Source organism: Oryx dammah, unplaced genomic scaffold, assembly GCF_014754425.2.
Source record: "Oryx dammah isolate SB20612 unplaced genomic scaffold, SCBI_Odam_1.1 HiC_scaffold_2, whole genome shotgun sequence".
NCBI lineage: Eukaryota > Metazoa > Chordata > Mammalia > Artiodactyla > Bovidae > Oryx > Oryx dammah.
This window is the reverse complement of record NW_024070186.1, coordinates 82,703,652-82,723,867: the sequence shown is the minus strand read 5'-3', so window position 1 is coordinate 82,723,867 and position 20,216 is coordinate 82,703,652. Positions and strand designations below refer to the sequence as shown.

The 20,216-nt window shown below is 40.0% G+C and overlaps 1 protein-coding gene across 2 annotated transcripts in view; it reads left to right on the top strand.

The window, feature by feature from the left end:
- The window catches only part of ATP13A4 (ATPase 13A4), a 122,592-nt gene that overhangs the window by 83,833 nt on the left and 18,543 nt on the right, over positions 1 to 20,216 (top strand). For both annotated transcript variants that reach the window (XM_040267520.1, XM_040267519.1), the window contains exons 16-25: positions 110 to 263; positions 1,587 to 1,698; positions 8,636 to 8,760; positions 10,215 to 10,378; positions 11,195 to 11,317; positions 12,750 to 12,829; positions 14,745 to 14,787; positions 16,013 to 16,122; positions 17,917 to 18,013; positions 19,244 to 19,316. In XM_040267520.1, the coding sequence (XP_040123454.1) occupies positions 110 to 263; positions 1,587 to 1,698; positions 8,636 to 8,760; positions 10,215 to 10,378; positions 11,195 to 11,317; positions 12,750 to 12,829; positions 14,745 to 14,787; positions 16,013 to 16,122; positions 17,917 to 18,013; positions 19,244 to 19,316 (1,081 nt within the window). The remainder of the gene's footprint in view (positions 1 to 109; positions 264 to 1,586; positions 1,699 to 8,635; positions 8,761 to 10,214; positions 10,379 to 11,194; positions 11,318 to 12,749; positions 12,830 to 14,744; positions 14,788 to 16,012; positions 16,123 to 17,916; positions 18,014 to 19,243; positions 19,317 to 20,216) is intronic.

Sequence of the window (20,216 nt, the reverse complement as noted above, 5' to 3'; positions counted from 1 at the left end):
GACCTTGTTTCCCTTATTTGCTAAACGGAGGACTGGGGGAGCAGTAACTAATTCCCCATAGCTAGAAGCTATGTGGTATGTCTGTCTCCATTGCCCCTCCCTCAACCAGGTCCCAGTGGAAGGGATTGCAATCCTGCATCAATTCCCATTCTCATCAGTGCTGCAGAGGATGACCGTCATTGTCCAAGAGACGGGGGGTGACCAGCTGGTGTTCATGAAAGGTGCACCAGAGAGGGTGGCCAGCTTTTGCCAACCTGAGACAGGTAAGTGATCAGACTTACATTACAACAGGACAATCTGTCCCACATGTGTCCCTTCAGCACTGGATTGGCAAATCCAGTTGTCTACTGGCCATCACCAATCTGATGAGTCATTGGTATTCCAAACTCAGTACCAAAATCAAGCTTATCTTTCTCACTCTCTGTATTTTCTAACTTAGTGAGTGAAAGTATTACTCTCCCACCCCAATTTAAGATTCTTCCTAGATTCCTGTCTCTCCCTCAGCACTTCTATCTTGCCAATGGCTCTGTCACTCCATCAGCTCAGGCTCTCATCATCCTTCTACTGGATCACTTCAATAGTTGGTGAATTGGCTTCCTCCTCCCCAGCATTCCCTACTCTGATTCATCCTTTGCACTATGCGCAGATCAGTTTTTCTGTCACGTAGCCTAATTTTATTGTTATTTCCTACTTGCATTCTTTGGTTGCTTCTCAAAGGCTCAGGATAATCTCAAACTCCTTTAGAATCATATCTAAAGCCTTCATGGTCTGACTTCTATCACACTTTCCAGATTTTCTTTACTACTCCTGTCTTCACATCCTGTGCTTCCCCTGAGCTGAACTCTCAAGGTTTACTGCCCCATGGCCCCATGTCTGAGTACAGGATGCTCCCTCAGCCAAATGCCCTTTTCCTTCTCCATCTGACCACCTCCTCCCAGTCTGGTAGATGCCTTAATGCTCCCAAAGTGTGCTGCCCAATTGCCTGGATCATAGCAAGTGTCTCATTCAATTGTATTCTTAGTCTACTGGCTGTGACCCTACTAGACAAAGACCCTCGGAGCAGGGATTATAGTTCAATCTCTGCATAAACAATGCCTGATCCATAATAGACTCTTAATAAATTTTTGTTGGTTAAACTAGAGAAAAAAAATTATACGCTTTATTCATTCTTCTTTTTTTTTTTTCTTTTGAGTACTTCCTTTTCTCTCTATATATATATTATCAGTGAACGAACCTGAAGTCACTCAGTCATGTCCGACTCTTTGCGACCCCATGGACTGTAGCCTACCAGGCTCCTCTGTCCATGGGATTTTCCAGGCAATGGTACTGGAGTGGATTGCCATTTCCTTCTCCAAGGGATCTTCCCAACCCAGGGATCGAACTTCCTTTTCACTTCTGCTTAACTAGATCCCAAGAAGTCAACCATGACAATGTAGTGATATTTAAAGTTCCCACTGACTTGTTTGCATACCTTTTGCAGAGGTGTGTTTTCTTGGGCAAGTGTTGGTTCTGTTTGCAAGGAATTTCTCCTCCAGTACCAATTGAGTTTCATATTGTACACTAATCTTGTGTTATTTTCTGAACAGTACCAACTAGTTTTGTTAGTGAACTTCAGATTTACACGACACAGGGCTTCCGGGTCATAGGACTGGCCTACAAAAAGCTGGAAATGGATCACCACATTTCTGCCTTGACGAGGTAAGAGGGGCAAAGGGGAGAATTTTGGTAAAGCAGAATGATTTCATGGGAAGATACACCAGACTGGGCAGTGGACTCAGCAACACAGCTTACTGAACTTTTATGTATAAACTGTCCTTGAACTTAGTAAATGGGGATATAGTCATTCCTTTCCTGCCTAAATCACAAAGGTGATGTGAACTTGACTGGGAGAATTGACCAGAAATAGCTGTAAAAATTGTTAAATATGGTTGTACAGCTTTGTGAAACCAAATATATGAATATAACCTATGTTTCAGAGAGTTTGAAATTGTGGTCCTGCTCTCATTTTGAACCAAATATAAGTTTGATTTTAAATTTTTTTTTTTGTTTTTCATTACTTAGTATTTGGGGATTTTATTAGTTTTATTTTGTGTCAAAGTTGGTGAATTTGTTGAAAGTTAGAAAAAATAACATTTGACTGAAAAAAATCTTGACAAAAAATGCACAACTTAATAAAACAAATAAATATAGCTTGGGCCCAACATGTAATCTAGGTAATACTTGTTGAAAAGCAAGAAAAACTTCAGAGAATCTGCTATAAAGAGAGTTTTAAAGAGAGTTTTATTATAGATAGATTAAAATAAGGATGCTCAAAAGTTAAAATGTACTGGAGTGATTAGTAGTTCAAATTTATTTGTTGTTTTATTTTCCACTGTTTTCAGGGAATGGTATTTATTTCATTTTTAAGTCAGGTCCAATACTCTATGTCAGCCACTATTGGTGACACTGCTATGGAGATAATCAAGGCTTAGTTTGTTATTTAGGATTTTAAATTTGGAAGGTCCAGTGTAATTGTTTTCAACCTTGCCAGCTTCAACACTCTCTTACTATAACTATCAGGTATCACTTCCTTTAATGTAAGAAAATAAAATTCATATGTAACATGATCTGCACACATTCTCTTTAAGAAAGAAATATAATGATGCCCTGCTATATAGCAAAAATAGAAGCACAAATTATAGTGCCTTACAAAAAGTAATAAATAGTTCAATAAATACTCAATTGACACCATTAAAACAAAATGAAACAATACGTTGCTTGCACCATATGTAGAATCATTGGGGATGTAACAGGAAGGAATGCAGATTGATACAGGTGATTTATTCATTGGAATCTCAGATATCTCTGGCAATCTGTCATTGAGGTGACTCTGTGAAATGACTAAAAATTCTTAGTAAACCTGAATATAATAGAACACTTTCCTCTCAATATACATTATATTCCTGGAAAACTCAATGCAATATTAAAAATATGTAAAAAATACTTTGTGTTTATATGTAAGACAGAGCTAAGGGAAGTATAAACAATTTTATATTTGCTTATTGCAATGTATCCATGGATGTTTTTATGTCTGTGAATCCTGTAAAATATTCAAAAAGCATGTGGGATGCAGGGTAAAATTTTGCATGCCTAAAAAGTTTCCAAAATGTCCTCTAGAGGCAGTATACAGTGGAAGTGACAAATAGATTCAAAGTATTAGATCTGATAGAGTACCTGAAGAACTATGGACAGAGGTTTGTGACATTGTACAGGAGGCAGGGATCAAGACCATCTGCAAGAAAAAGAAATGCAAAAAGGCAAAATGGTTGTCTGAGGAGGCCTTACAAATAGCTGAGAAAATAAAAGATGCAAAAGGCAAAGGAGAAAAGGAAGGATGTACCCATTTGAAACCAGAGTTCCAAAGAATAGCAAGGAGAGATAAGAAAGCCTTCCTCAGCGATCAGTGCAAAGAAATAGAGGAAAACAGTAGAATGGGAAAGACTAGAGATCTCTTCAAGAAAATTAGAGATACCAAGGGAACATTTCATGCAAAGATGGGCACAATAAAGGACAGAAATTTTGTATGGACCTAAGCAGAAGATATAAAGAAGAGGTGGCAAGAACACACAGAAGAGCTATTCAAAACAGATCTTCATAACCCAGATAACCACGATGGTTTGATCACTCACCTAGAGCCAGACATCCTGGAATGTGAAGTCAAGTGGGCCTTAAGAAGCATCACTATGAACAAAGCCAGTGAGGTGATGGAATTCCAGTAGAGCTCTTTCAAATCCTGAAAGACGGTGCTGTGAAAGTGCTGCACTCAACATGCCAGCAAATTTGTAAAACTCAGCAGTGGCCACAAGACTGGAAAAGATCAGTTTTCATTCCAATCCCAAAGAAAGGCAATGCCAAAGAATGCTCAAACTACCGTACAATTGTACTCAACTCACACACTAAGTAATGCTCAAAATTCTCCAAGCCAGGCCTCAACAATACACGAACTGTGAGCTTCTGCGTGTTCAAATTGGTTTTAGCAAAGTCATAAGAACCAGAGATCAAATTGCCAACATCCACTGGATCATCAAAAAACAAGAGAGTTCCAGAAAAAACATATACTTCTGCTTTATTAGCAAGACCAAAACCTTTGACTGTGTGGATCACAACAAACTGTGAAAAATTCTTCAAGAGATGGGAATACCAGACCACCTGACCTGCCTCTTGAGAAATCTATATGCATCAAGAAGCAACAGTTAGAACTGGACAGGGAACAACAGACTGGTTCCAAATAGGGAAAGGAATATGTCAAGGCTGTATATTGTCACCCTGCTTATTTAACTTCTATGCCGGTACATCATGAGAAATGCTGGGCTGGATGAAGCACAAGCCAGAATCAAGATTGCCAGGAGAAATATCCATAACCCCAGATATGCAGATGACACCACCCTTATGGCAGAAAGTGAAGAGGAGTTAAAGAGCCTCTTGATGAAAGTGAAAGAAGAGAGTGAAAAAGTTGGGTTAAAGCTCAACATGTAGAAAATGAAGATCATGGTATCTGGTCCCATACTTCATGGCAAATAGATGGGGAAACAATGGAAACAGTGTCAGACTTTATTTTTTTGGGCTCCAAAATCACTGCAGATGGTGACTGCAGCCATGAAATTAAAAGATGCTTGCTCCTTGGAGGAAAAGTTATGACCAACCTAAACAGCATATTCAAAAGCAGAGACACTACTTTGCCAACAAAGGTCCTTCTAGTCAAAGCTATGGGTTTTCCAGTAGTCATGTATGGATGTGAGAGTTGGACTATAAAGAAAGCTGAGCACTGAAGAATTGATGCTTTTGAACTGTGGCATTGGAGAAGACTCTTGAGAGTCCCTTGGACAGCAAGGAGATCTAAGCAGTCCATCCTAAAGGAAATCAGTCCTGAATATTCATTGGAAGGACTGATGCTGAAGCTGAAACTCCAATACTTTGGCCACCTGATGGGAAAAATTGACTTATTTGAAAAGACCCTGATGCTGGGAAAAATGGAAGGTGGGAGGAGAAGGGGGCGACAGAAGATGAAGTGGTTGGATGGCATCACCGACTCAATGGGCATGAGTTTGAATAAGCTCCGGGAGTTGATGATGGACAGGGAAGCCTGGTGTGCTGCAGTCCGTGGGGTTGCAAAGAGTCAGACACAACTCAGCAACTGAACTGAGCTGAACTGAGAGGCAGTATCGCACCTGCTAAGAATTACTGATCAGTCAATGGTGGGTGAGGCCTGGAGGGGGAAGTGACTCATCCAAAGTCATTGAGTGTTGACTCCCTGGACTTATTGGCCCAAGGATAGTGGGCCAGCTTACTGTGACCCTTAAAACTTTGGCTATTACAGTTCTGGATCTTTGCTGTAATTTAACCAACCCAGGTCACTCAAGTCAGAGAGCTAGAAGTGAACTTGAGACTGAATCTCAAGGTTTAAAGAAGAGGATACTTGGGTTGGGGATGTGGCAGAATTGGGAATGGAACTTTGTTTCCTGAGAGTCTTTTGACAAATATATATCAAGATTCTGGATGCTGCTTCTGATTACTATGATGAAATATTTACATATCAAGTTTCAGACTCATGACTTTGAATCCTGTGAATATAACAAAGCACTCACCGTAGGGACACATGGTTGGGAGGGCCGGTTGGTGAGGGCAGCAGCAGACAGGAGAGTACATAGCCCACAGCGTTGAAATTCCAGCTTTCCAAAATCTGGTAATGTCTATATCCAAGTTCACTGGTAGAATCTGACTCTTGGTCGTCATTTGGCTCATCTTGTGTTAAAGCTGCATCACCACCATATCTACTTCTGGCCAGGTCAATTTACCTAATTAGAAATTTGCCCTAATCCATGATTAGAGCAGAACATTCTTTCTGGTGTGTGTGTTTACTCAGAGAGCTTCCAGCACTGATATCATAATTTCTATGATTGTTCTTGGCTCTCTTTATGTCTATTTCATCTTCTAAAAATCACACGGATTTTAAGAACATGAAGTGTAATCACAGGAGTGACAATGCTCCTTTGTATTACACTCCCCATTCTTCATTATTTCCAGGTGCTTCAGCAGGAGGTACAACGTTTGTGCAGGAAACAGGAAAAGATAGCATGCTATTCCAAGTTACAGAGAGTGAGCCCCTTCAAGGGACTATGTCTTCTCCTCATTTCATGTTCTAGATCAGATTGAATGAAAAGAAGAATTGTGTCGCACTTGAGCTAGGAGAGACTTTGCAGATTCGTTATTTTCACCACCTGCTTTTGAAAAAGTAGAGATAAATTGCCAGGCAAAGAAAGTGATTTGCCCGTGGTAACACAGCAGGGTAGCCTCAGAGCTCGGATTGGAATGCTGGTCTCCTGATTATTGTGCACTCAACCCATGTGCCAGAGGAACCAGGAAAACGACTGCCGAAGTGGGCTGCAGACTTTGTCAGATCTTGACACTGCAGCCATTTTCTTGGTGCCAGGTGCCTTGTGGTTGGACCATGTTAGTGATCTCTGAAAATATCTAAAACCTGATGCCTGTTTATGAAAACTACTAAAAAGATTGGAGGACCTCAGTTAGGCATCAACTACATTATCCTTCAAAAAGCAACTCAAATATCACCTTCTCTAGGAAGGCTTCTCCAGTCATTCCACCCAGAAATGATTACACCATCCTCTGTGACACCAGAGAACTCTTACTTGTACATGATCATGATGCTTTCCCCAGCTTTCCATATAATCAAAGTGATCAGGATTAATCTTGTCCTTCCAAGTTGAATGTCAAGTTTCTGGAGTTAGGAATTACTATAATCCCTGTATATTCTCTTCTTCTTTTCTGAGCCCCGTTCCTTGCATTTATTTTGTTGTATTATTTAGTCACTAAGTCATGTCTGATTCTTTTGTAACCCCATGGACTGTAGCCCACCAGGCTCTTTCATCTGTGGGATTTTCCAGGCAAGAATACTGGAGTGGGATGCCATTTCCTTCTCCAGGGGATCTTCCTGACCCAGAAATCAAACCCATGTTTCCTGCATTGGCAGGCAGACTCTACCACTGAGCCACCAGAAACGTTCTTGCATTTATTTAGGTGTCCACTAACTGGTTATTGATCTGACAGATTTTCTGGCTTCAGTTCCCATGAGAACCTTCTGGCAGTAGAATTTCTGAAAGAGGAAATGAATTTTCCAGGGATGTCTAGGAAAAACAGTTACACTAGGCAGTAGGGCATTTCAACTGGCAAATATTTGCTGAGCACATCCTCTGTGCTGGGCACCACATGGGTGTTGTTGAACTTGTCATTGAACCAAGCAAGTATACTCATAAGGATCAGAGACAGAGAGAGAGATCAAATAGCAAAGAATGACAAATAAAATACAAGCTGAACGTAGAAGTAATAGGTTGAGGCTGAAATTATTTCTATTTGGGGATGTCTTCATGGGAGGTGCATGTGAGTTTGATTTCAAAATATAGGAAGGATTTCCATGGCAGATCACAGGGAATTTATAACCTTTTCTATGAAGTAAGAAGAAATATCTTCTGGCAGTCTAGAGCAAATGTTTAAAAAGATGGTTGTGTACACACATACCCATGGTCCAACTTGGCTGGAATTTGGGGTGGATGAAGAATTTAGTGATAGATGAAGCTGGAAAGATCTTCTGGACTCAGATTATGGAGAGATTTAAATGCTAGGTTCAGAAGGATAGGGAGTGCTATCTCTCTGAGCCAGCTTTGAGGTGAGTAGTTCAAGTTATATCCACTTCCTGCCACTCCTGTAGAGATGTTAGCAGTGGCCTGGGGAGTGTCCCTCATTCTAGTTTGGGCTGCTGGTTGAAGTGAGGCCCAGCATCGAGACACACACGGCAAGCAAGGCAGTTTAGTTCTTCTGCGTTCATCTGTACTTGGGCCAGACTCGAGAGGGGCTGGTGCCTTGCTCTTGTGTCTCCTAGACATATCTGGGTCTCAGATAAATGAATCATGGAAGAATCATTGAAACCCCAACCCCAGATGTACTCCCCTGCAATTAGTCCTGTGGAATGTCTTGGAAATATTCTTGTGATGGGCAGGAGCCTCAGAGAATTCATTTGTTTGCAGAAACAGTCACACTTTATGTAGAAGAGCAATGCTACCCACTGAGAGAGAAGCACACACACACAGAGAAAAAGGGAGAGAGAGAGAGAAGCTTGGTTTCAAAAGAAGGGACCAAAACAGCATTGATGATAGCTTTGATTTCTAGAGAAACTAGTGTTTTATTTTATTTTCCTGTGCTGCTTTAGTTTTCATGATGTTTTGTACCAGAGCTAGAACTTCTCTCTGGTGGTTGCTAACAGGTGAGGTGACAAAAATCACGCCATCAGATGGAAGACAATTTTGTGGTTATTCATTCTCTACCAAGGTTAAAGTGAATCATGTACCGAATAAGCACCCTCTCTTCCTCTCAATTCCATCAGAGCAAATGTCTCCATACCCTTGTGCTCTCTCTTGTCTTTTTTCTGGAAGGTTCCTGCACATATCCAGGGCCTCAGCAATGGTACATGAATGAGTGAGTAGGGACCACTCTGAGAGGAAGATATCTGTCATTGCTTTTGCTTTGCTTCCTGTAAGAAAGACTATAATGGGTGATTTCTGTTCAGTCATTCATATACTTCCAGGGACCAGGTAGAATCAGACCTGATATTTCTGGGACTGCTGATCTTGGAGAATCGACTGAAAGAAGAGACAAAACCTGTCCTTGAAGAGCTTATCTCAGCCCGGATAAGGACTGTGATGATCACAGGTATAGAACAAAATACATGTGTGGAAACAGGAAGAATTTGATTCAGAAATAGACATAGTTCTCTCAAAAAGTAGCAAATCTTTTTGACTCCCTAATATGGGCCAGGCACCATTCTAGATGCTGGAGATGGGCAACAAAAAAGGCAAAGTTACTATTCTCACTGAGTTTTCATTCACATGGGTTAAGATAGAAAATCAGTCAATCAATCAAATCAAACAAACAGCTAACACTAAGTGTTATAAGCTACGTAAAACAAAACAGGCTGATGTGGTTAAGTGTGTCTGACCGGCTACTTTAGATGAGATGTTATTTCTGAAAGGGGACTTTCGAAATAACACTTCAATAAGAAGACTTAAGCCACGCAGAGATGTTGATTTCATTGTTAAATATTCAGAGAAGAAGAATGCTTAGTCAGCGTGGTCTGTACACTATGCTGAAGGCCCATCAAATGAGATCTATGATTCTGGAAATTATGAAATGTCCCTCTAGTCTCACTCTCAAACCCCAAATCACAAACAAGGGAATGATGAGAAAGGATCACGCAAGAGAAATGTGTAAAATTTCCTAATGAACGCTTCTGAGTGGAGAGTCAATGAGTTTCTTAAGTATATATATATTTTTGAGTGTGTGTTGCCTTCCCTTTCTCTGCTCTCAAAGTCAGATGCATTTAGCTCTATGAATTGTGGCATCAAGATACAGTCTTTCCCCACCAAAGAATTCTCTCTCCACCCTATTGCCCTTGAACTCAGTTCTATGTTGGGGACTCAAGTGTACATTCACCTCCCCTATGGTACTTCTCTATCCCCTTCCGCTACCCGCCCCTCCAAACGAAGAGATTTTTGGATCACTTTTACCCTCTCCTTTCTGAGCCCCTCAGTCCAATTCTAGGTGTTGCTGAGTTAATTTACTACTTACTAGAATTCCTCTTATGTTATGGCTCTTCTATTTCAAAATTTTTATGTAACAATTATTGTGTGCATTCTCATGATTATTTTTAACCAGTTAGATTTATGTAGAAGTAAGAACTCATAGCTCACAACCTTCCCTCTTCACCTCTTTCCTCATATTGAAATTTCTGTCCTGCTTCTTCCCTTGCTTGGTTGTAATTTTTCTGAAGAATTGTCTTTGGATGAGGTGAAAGGGAGATATGCTTTCTGATTTGTTATATACTCTGAAATATCTTTCTTGGCTTTGACAAGGGAATGTGTCTTGCCTAGGTATAGGAAGTTTGGGTTAGAGTCTTTCTTTGAAAGTTTTTATTGGAGTATTGTTGGCTTTGCAATGCTGTGTTAGATTCAGGCGTACAGCAGTGATTCAGTTATATATTTTCATGTTTACACATCATTTTATATATAGTTTTACACAGTTTATAAGTATTTACACATAGTTTTCCAGGCTCTGCATGAATTGGTTCTGTCTCTTCAATCCCATTTGGGGGTACTCTTCCTTTCTAGGTGACAATCTTCAGACTGCAGTAACAGTGGCCAGAAAGTCTGGGATGGTTTCTGAAAGCCAGAAAGTCATTCTCATTGAAGCAAATGAAACAACTGGGTCCTCATCAGCATCTATTTCTTGGAAACTACTAGAAGAGAAGAAACACATTGTATACAGGAATCAGGTATACCTAAAATCAGACCTTCTGCCATATTATCTAACTCATCACACAGTGTTGGCTACTGAGCAGCTTTGACTGGCAGAGGTGTACAGGTGACCTGGGGTCAACATACTTCTTCAGATGTCTAACATGTATGCAGTTCAAAGCACTCAACTATATCACTTTACCATACCATTCATACTGAGTTTTAAAGTGTGGTGGTTTCCTGGATGTCGAAATAATACATTCTATTAAACTTTAAAAAGTCTTTAGAAAGAATATAGTAAGTGACACTGCAAATCTAATTTCCCTTTTTGCCCTTGCTTGCCAGCTATCCCATTGAGTTCAAAGTGGATTTAGTCCCTAGGAGAGACACTGCTGTGTGCACTGGAAAATCAGACCATGTCTTCAAGATGGGGGAAAAAAAGTTTATTCATTTATCCCCAATCTTGTCAGTAGCTCATCTTTATTGTGTCCTTGTGAAACAATATTAATTCTGCTAGCAAAAAAAAAAAAAGGAAAGTTTTCACTTCAGGAAGAGATTTATTAAGCTGCAATGCTTTCATATTTTACACTTAAAATGTGTGAAATGTGCTTTTCTCTGGGACTCACTGAGATCAAATCAGGATGCAGACAGGACATGAGTGTTATCCTTCTGTTCAGTAGAGGCCATTATGTGCAAAGATTGATCCAGCAAAGAGAAAGTGCTTCTCTGAGGAATCAAGGCTGGAGTGTGACTTTTAAAGAGAGACTCCAGACTGTCGTAGTTGCCTTTGCTTAGATATGCTTGTGATCCTAACCACCTTATCAAGTCTAAAATAACTGTGTCTTGCTTTACAGGACAATTACATTAATATCAGAGAAGAAATCTCTGATAATAGCAAAGAAGGAAGTTACCATTTTGCTCTAAATGGAAAATCCTTCCAGGTTATAAGTCAACATTTCAGTAGCCTACTGCCAAAGGTAAGTTCTAAGATGGTACCTATCTCCTCATAAAGATGTTAACAATGTCAAAGAGCACGATAGTAAGTAATTTCAAACATTTAACTAGGTTAGATATATCTATAGAATGTATTGTAAGGAAAGCAGATAGTTTTGCAGAGGTCACTGTTTAATTTCCTGCTAGATTTAAAATAAGTAAACTTGATTAACCAATTATCCATCAACTGTAGGATTAAAGCATTAGTAACTTCTCAAGTGATAAGATTGCTTTGAGGTAGCTGTCACTATACTGCCACGATTGAGGGGGGCTTACAGTATAGTGGAATCCAGCAATTATACAGGAAGGCAGGCCAAGGATGGGGCTTCCCAGATGGTACTAGGGGTAAAGAACCCTCCTGCCAATGCAGGAGACGTAATTAAGAGGGGTGAATTTGATCCCTGGATCAGGAGGGTCTCCTGGAGAAGGAAATGGCAACCCACTCCAGTATGGTTGCCTGGCGAATCCCATGGACAGGGGAGCCTGATGGGCTACAGTCCATGGGGTTGCACAGAGTCAGACACAAGCGAAGCAACATGGCAAGGGCAGACCAAGGACAGAGGAATTCCACGAGGCTTTTGATAGAGAATCTCTAAACAAGAGTGTCAAACTTAAACCCATAGTGGGGGCTGCTAAGTTATATATATAAAACATCTGAACAAACTAGAGGAGGATTATGTTCATAGTAAAGCAAAATGATTTATTTGCATTCAATTGCTCACTATCTTGGGTAGTGTTTAAGAAAAAAAGAATGAAGCTGAGTGAACTCTAAGCTGAGTTTACTGCCAAGAAGAGCAGGGAGCATACAGCTGTAACAGAAGAATTTAGACTCTGTCAGATGGGGCTCAGGTTGATGGAACTGGTAGAGGTTTTTATACAACAATCAATTAATGTTTCATAGCCCAAATTAGGCTGGAGACATCAGCTGAGTTTCACAACTGGTCAAGCCCGGATAGTATGGTTAAGTCAAAGGCTACGGATAACCACTCTCTCATCACTAGGTGGTTTTCCCGCTAGATTCAAACGACTTTTCCAAAAAGCAGTTGCCTCCTTTCCTTCTTTTGGGATCCTGACCTCATTTTATCTTGCAGTTTCTCATACTCTACTGGTTTAAGGTTCTATTAAGCTCCAGATTTTTCAGGACTGCAATCTCCACGGCAGCTGAGTTAAATTCTTGTAGGTCATTGTTTTCATCAACTCTATTAAGTAGTCATCTTTACTGATTTTAGTCTTCCTGATCGCTAACCTGATGACCAAAGTCTCAATATCTGTCTTAAAATCCGAAGGAGGACTTCTTAGAAACACTGTTTTCTCACTCGTGGATATCATTAACCAGTCAGTGTTCTGAATGCTATCAGTTATTTCAGGTATGACCAGCTGACATGATTAAAAATTTCCCTTTTGCCTTTTTTACAGATACTGATGAATGGAACCATCTTTGCAAGAATGTCTCCAGGGCAGAAATCCAGTCTGGTGGAAGAATTTCAGAAACTAGAGTAGGTTCTTTACTAATTCAGGTAGTGTTAAGTGCATACAGGCATAACAGGGGGAAAGTAAGAAGTACAGGAAGTCACTCAGTTGTTCAAGGCAGTGTTTGTTTGTTTTATAATTTCTTTCTTTTCTTTTAAATTTATTAATATTTTTAATTGAAGTATAATTGCTTTACAGAATTGGCTTCCCTTGTGGCTCAGCTGGTAAAGAATCTGCCTGCAATGCGGGAGACCTGGGTTGGATCTCTGGGTTGGGAAGATCCCCTGGAGAAGGGAAAGGCTACCCACTCCAGTATTCTGGCCTGGAGAATTCCACGGGCTGAATAGTCCATAGGGTCACAAAGAGTTGGACACGACTGAGTGACTTTCACTTTCACTGCCAAAAATCAACATGAATCAGCCATAGGTATACATATGTCCCCTCCTCTTTTATTTTTATATTTTAAACATGTATATATTTGGCTGAGCCAGGTCTTAGTTGTAGCACACAGGATCTTATGTCTTCGTTGCAGCCTATGGGTTCTAGTTCCCTGACCATGGATCTAACCCAGGTCCCCTGTGTTGGGAGTGCAGAGTCTTAGCTCTGGACCACCAAGGAAGTCCAGGGCAGGGTTCTTAATGTGGCTACACATGACAGTCACCTCAGGAGCTTTGAAAAATTAGCAATACTAGGACACCACCATCTAGAGATTCTGATTCAGTTACTCGTGTGGGTGCTTGGACATCAGTACTTTAAAAAAATTCCTTTCATAAGTCAATTTTGCATCCAGAGTTGAGAATCCCACCGAACTAGAACATAGGGGGCACAAGAAGTAACTCTGGAAAGGTCCTTTGCACTTGACTCCTGAAGGTACAATGAAAATGTACACTTTATTTTTACAAATTATTTTTATAGTTATGATATATGAGGGACTCCTATAACAAGAGAGAAATTCACATAACTCTGAAATATTAAAGCATTCTTATGCAAAGAATCCTGTCCATCCTAAATTAGAAAGATATTCTTAATACAAAGTATCTCCACTAACAGAATCCCATCATTTGGGATCCTTTCTTTCCTGTTAATGGAACTCCATTGAGTCTCTGAGGCTTTCTCTACCTCTGGTACTGGACCACACCCACGCAACTCCAGCTCCTATTCACTTGATTCAGTCACTGAAAGGGCAAACAGTCCTCTCTTCTGAACATGGCTGAAAACCTCTGCAGTAAACTCATTGTCTTAGGTAGCAGTGTGGAAGAGAAGTACAGCAAATTATGCAAACACTGTCAGATTGCTCCTACCTTAAAAAGCAGACTATCTTCATCAACAATTCAAGATAGCAGTATCCGTTCAGCCTTGAAAATCTATCCTGAAATAGAGATATATTTTGTTTCTTCAACTTTTGATCCTGGCAGCCCATTTTTGAGTCACTCAAGTGACTGCTGACACAGTGGATTTCCTCTCCAGTGACTAAACATTACTACCAACTAATTTTTATTTATTATTTTAGAATGCCCCACCTCACTGAATACTCATAATGCTTTGTAGGGGAGATGAATGATAGTCAAAATGGAAAGTGATCAGGTCAAAGATCTAGATCTCCTGGTTTCAAATCCTGTGCTCTTCCCACCATGCCATGCTGTCACATAATGATGAACTTCCTATTTTACAGCTGACAGAGTTGCCTCCTAGATAGTGAAGTGCAGGGTCTCCTTGAAGCCCCTGGACTTAGGACGGCCATGTTGGTTTTCTTAATCCATTTCAGGAACTGCTGAGTCAAACTCTACTTTTGGTCAAACCAGACTGTTAGGGAAACTCCCTTAAAATAAATAATAAGTTTGAGTCTTAAGTAATAAAGCTTATTTTATCTTTTTAATTAGAACAATTAGTAGGTAAGATTGCTTTGATCTCCTCTACAATTGACACTTTGTTCCCTTTTAGTTATTTTGTAGGTATGTGTGGTGATGGAGCCAATGACTGTGGGGTAAGTAGCTGCCAGTGCGGGGCCATCATCTTGCCCTCAACTGTATTTGCTCCAAGCCCAATAAGAGATAGCATCTCTGGGGTTATGTACCATCTCCATTCCTCTTGATGGAGAAACTGATGGGGAGGATTTGGGAAGGTTTGGACCAGAGCCACACAATGACTCAATGACCAGTATGGACTGAATGGGTAGAATTTGGCTCTGGATTCTGAATTTCTTTGGCTAGGTGTTGGAGTGACATCTCTTTCTTATGTGGTAGGCAGAGCAAAGTATAATCATCTTCTGGCCAGAGCCTGGGCCTACAAGCCACCTTGTGGCAAGATTAACTAGCCTTTCTTTTTTTTAATATATATAAATTTATTTATTTTAATTGGAAGTTAATTACTTAACAATATTGTATTGGTTTTGCCATACATCAACATGAATCTGCCACAGGTATACACGTGTTCCCCATCCTGAGCCCTCCTCCCACCTCCCTCCCAGTACCATCCCTCTGGATCATCTCAGTACACCAGCCCCAAGCATCCAGTATCATGCATCGAACCTGGACTGGCGATTCATTTCATATATGATATTATACATGTTTCAGTGCCATTCTCCCAAATCATCCCACCCTCGCCCTCTCCCTCAGAGTCCAAAAGATTGTTCTATACATCTGTGTCTCTTTTGCTGTCTCGCATACAGGGTTATCATTACCATCTTTCTAAATTCCATATATATGTGTTAGTACACTGTATTGGTGTTTTTCTTTCTGGCTTACTTCACTCTGTATAATAGGCTCCAGTTTCATCCACTTCATTAGAACTGATTCAAATGTATTCTTTTTAATGGCTGAGTCATACTCCATTATGTATATGTTCCACAGCTTTCTTGTCCTTTCATCTGCTGAAGGACATCTAGGTTGCTTCCATGTCCTGGCTATTATAAACAGTGCTGCGATGAACACTGGGGTACACGTGTCTCTTTCAATTCTGGTTTCCTCAGTGTGTATGCCCAGCAGTGGGATTGCTGGGTCATAAGGCAGTTCTATTTCCATTTTTTTAAGGAATCTCCACACTGTTCTCCATAGTGGCTGTACTAGTTTGCATTCCCACCAACAGTGTAAGAGGGTTCCCTTTTCTCTACACCCTTTCCAGCATTTATTACTTGTAGACTTTCTTTCTTATGCAGCCTCAGGAGAGATGTTTGTGAGTAGACAGGCAATAAGCTGACTCTTTGCTTTCAGGCTTTGAAAATGGCTCATGTGGGCGTCTCTTTATCAGAGCAGGAGGCATCTGTGGCTTCGCCTTTCACCTCCAAAACTCCAAACATTGAATGTGTACCTCACCTTATCAAGTAAGTAGGTACTTTCCTCCAGCATTGTTTTAACCTCTCTTGACTTTTAGGTGTAGATCCCTCTATTCTGCAAAATGTGTGTCCCTGGGTGGAAAGGGTGCTTTATGGGAGAAAGCAAAGATTCTACTTTGGAGTGGATTTACCTCCTGGGAAAGCAGTGGCATTTCTAATGAAAATCACTGAATAGATTATTTTTAGAAGATTGGAATCTGGAACTTGCTGCTGCTTTGAAAATGTTAATCATACTCCTAGCATTGTCTTGAATATATCTCCTCAGATACTTTCTTAATGGAGGATTTACAGAAACCCTCTCCTCCCTACCTGTCTTCCTTTCCTCTTGCGTCTTTAAACTTCTTTGGAATATCCTTCCTACCCCCGGTTTCCAGAATATTTATTCATCTTTGCTGCTTCTACTACAGTTTCCCTTGGTGCTTCGTTCTCCTCCCCCCATCCCAGAATACGTACTTCTGTTGCATTTTGTTTGAACAATAGAGATGGTGAGCATTGTGGCTGCTTTTGGTTATTATAGCTAGTATGTGTTTACAGTTTATGAAGTGCCAGCCTGGAATTGTAGGGATGGTCACTATTTCTTTTACAAACAAAGAACCTGAGGCTCTGAGAACTTCATGTAGCCAAGCTCACTGTCATATAAGATTGAAGATTGTATTAAATTAATTTTGCTTTGATATGTTTTATGTACAAATGTCATACTGTTTCTACCACATTAAAATAATGTTTTGACTAGCTCCTCCCTATTTAAAAAATGTATTCATGCACTCGACAAATATTTATAAAACAGGGACCCAGAACTGTTGGAGACACTAGGAATCCAGAAGCAAATAAATCAAACGTTCCTTGATCTCACAAAGCTTTCTTCTGGTGAAGAAGCCAGGCAATAACACATACACAAATAAATCAGGAGTAGTGTGAAAAGTCATGAGACAGCTCAGTTGATGGAATCAATTTCTTCAGATGTGGTTGTGTCAGGGCGCCTTTCTCAGGAGGTGAGGGAGGAGGAGAAACCACCTTCTAGGTAGAGTTAACTATAGCAGCAAAGCCCCGATACAGGAAAATGTCTGATTTGAGGATCAGGTTTTGGAATCCCAGGAAACTATTCCAACCAGAAGTAAATTTAAATTCTTTTTTTCCTAAAATGATCTATTTTAAGGTTTAAATTTATACCATTGACTCAAAATAATCAACAGTAACACAAATGAACATGCTCATTGATTCCAGTCTTTTTAAGTTGGATGCAAGCCTTATTTGAGTGTGCATATTATTTTAGTTCAGTTTTAGAAAAAGTTGGGACTGCCAAATGAAATTTGAATGAGATGTTTGCCAAATCCCTGAAGCACCTGGAGATGAAAATAGCCCCCAAACCTGCAATCTGATTTAAATTCCTTAGTTCACAGATGAAGAAACTGTGACCAAGAGAAGGAAAATGAGCTTCCAAGCCACATTAGTGAATGATTATGAACTCTGGGACTATTTCTCAAATCTCTTGATTCGGAGCTGAAATAATGCTCACAGACAGGACAAAAGTAACTCCATATCTGGGCTTCAAAGCTCGACCAAAGGCCTGTGGACCTTGGACTGGAATGAGTCTTCATTGAAAATCTAGCATACTGACCACTGATTCCCACTGACTCAAGACTGTCCAGTCTGTTAGACAAACAATCAAATTATCATGCTTTGATTTTTTCTTCTGAGCTTAGCTGAACAGCACAGGATAACTGACCTCATCTCCTCCTGTGATGTTCATTTCATCCCTTTCTCATTTCTTTTCTCATGCAGGGAAGGCCGTGCAGCTCTCGTCACCTCATTTTGCATGTTTAAGTACATGGCTCTGTACAGCATGATTCAATACGTTGGTGTTCTGCTGCTCTACTGGGTATGACTTGGGACCTAGTCTCTTGGTTAGTGAGAGCTAAAAGTAGTGGTCACTTTCAATCTGCAATGCCTTTTAAAGAAAGAGTGCAAATAGGATATTTCAAGCTTCCTTGGTGACTCAGATGGTATTTTTGCCTGGAGAATTCCATGGACAGAGGAGCCTGATGGACTATGGTCCATAGGGTCGCAGTCGGACATGACTAAATGACTAAACACGCACAACTAACTTGCTAAATTCCTGAAAATTTAGCAATTGACTTCCATGAGTTAGTACAAAGCAGCATATCACTGATTCCTTGAATACAGGGATTTGAAAATAGGCATATCATATCCCCCAAAGTACATAGATCTTGTGATAGCTTTTATTATTTAACAAAATATCAAAGAAGAAAAGACATACCTGTTTGTGAATTCAACCTATAGGCTTCTTCTATTGACTAACCCTGAGAAAGGGAATTCCACTCGTGCTGAAGGTATCCAGATTCATCTCTATGTCTTACCCTCTTGCTTCTGGGTTGAAGGTTTTACTTCTGTTATTTTCAGATTATATAAGTCCTTTTCCTTTCACTGATGAATGGGCTGAAAATGGAGAGGCTGGTTACAGAAATCTGGCCGTATTTTGGAATCCCAGTAACTCATTATCCTCAAAAGTAGAGTTAAAAGTAAAGATAATGGATAATCATTATTGCCTTTTCACTAAGGGGTTGGGGGGCAAGGAAGCAAGTTCCTTGAAATCAATAAGACCTGAATATTTTTTTCTGAAGTATATCAGCATGCTTTATCAGGACTTTCTAACAACACCCAAGAATGCAAATCATGGGTTTAGTTATTCTTATTTTCCCTTGATGAAATTTAAGTAAGATCATCCCATTTCTCATTTGCCATTTAGAAAGTCCATTTTGTTGTGCCAGACCAAACTCCAATCTTTCTGATAACAAGTAGAACAAAGAAAAGAGATGAATCTAATAGAGTGAGATGTTCCCCTCAACAAGGAGTGACAGAGATGCTCAAAGGACCAGCCCAGAAAGCACACAGTGGTGTCCCTACTGATTAGGGAGAAGTTCACGGGCTTGTCTTTGGTACTCTTGCTGACATGACCATGCCCCTGACCATATCGCCTTGGTCTTCTAATTGAAAATCCTATGTTGCCATGAGAAAATGAGTACAGTTTGTATCACATTTCATCCAGAAGGTTCTAACTTTTTTGAGCCACTTTCATTTTTATTTTCAGGAGACAAACAACCTTTCAAATTACCAGTTTCTGTTCCAGGATCTGGCCATTACAACTATTATTGGTGTAACAAGTAAGACATCTTTTTAATTTTCTTCTCAGAGATGCTCTCCTGCACCTGTGTCCCTCTCTCCCTGCAGGGCTGGTCCACCATGAGAGGTAGTCACTATAGCAGCAGTGATGCGCGACTTCTTCTCAAAGGGATATAGTCTGCAGGGAGAGAAAGAGGGAACAAAATCGTCAGTTTTAAGTGTTGAAAGAGTTATCCAAGGAAAAGCTGGCTAGTTAATTTACTGTTTTCCACAAAATATAGAGCTTCTATAAAAGGTCGCTAAACATTTCAAATGAAAAAATGCACTTTGAAAATCAGGAACACTGACTTCCATGTGCTTTTAAGTATAGTTATGGTCCAAATGTGCCCAATTTATAGAAGCTAAATGGCTTTCATGGTTTCCATTTTCAATCCTAGCCTCTCAGGATTTAGAACAGAGATTAAATGTAATCTTGCCATTACGCTACTCTCACCCACCACCTCCAACTATCAATAATATATGAATTGTCTCCCCAGTTTTCCTGATGTGGGATTTTTTTCCCAACCTGACCACTAACCATCATCTTGACCATATTCTCTGCTTTTCTCTGTTACATATGAATGCCACCAGTTCCACTTGTACTTTTAATCCTACCTCCCCCTACCTCCTAAAGGATTTTGTTTCTGTAAAAAATCTTTTTTTCCACCATCAACTTTTCTTTGGTCTACTTGATCATTCCAGTCAGTGTATACATATATATTTTTGTATCTTCTTTCTTTAAAAAGCTCTTCCATGACCCAAAATCCACCATAAACTGTTGTCCCTTTTATTGTCAAACTTCCCAAATAGTTGAGTAGACCAAATTTGTCTACTGCCATCTCTAATTCTACTGTCATTTTGTTTTGATTGGCCAGATTCTAACATTCAAGGGAATGGATTTG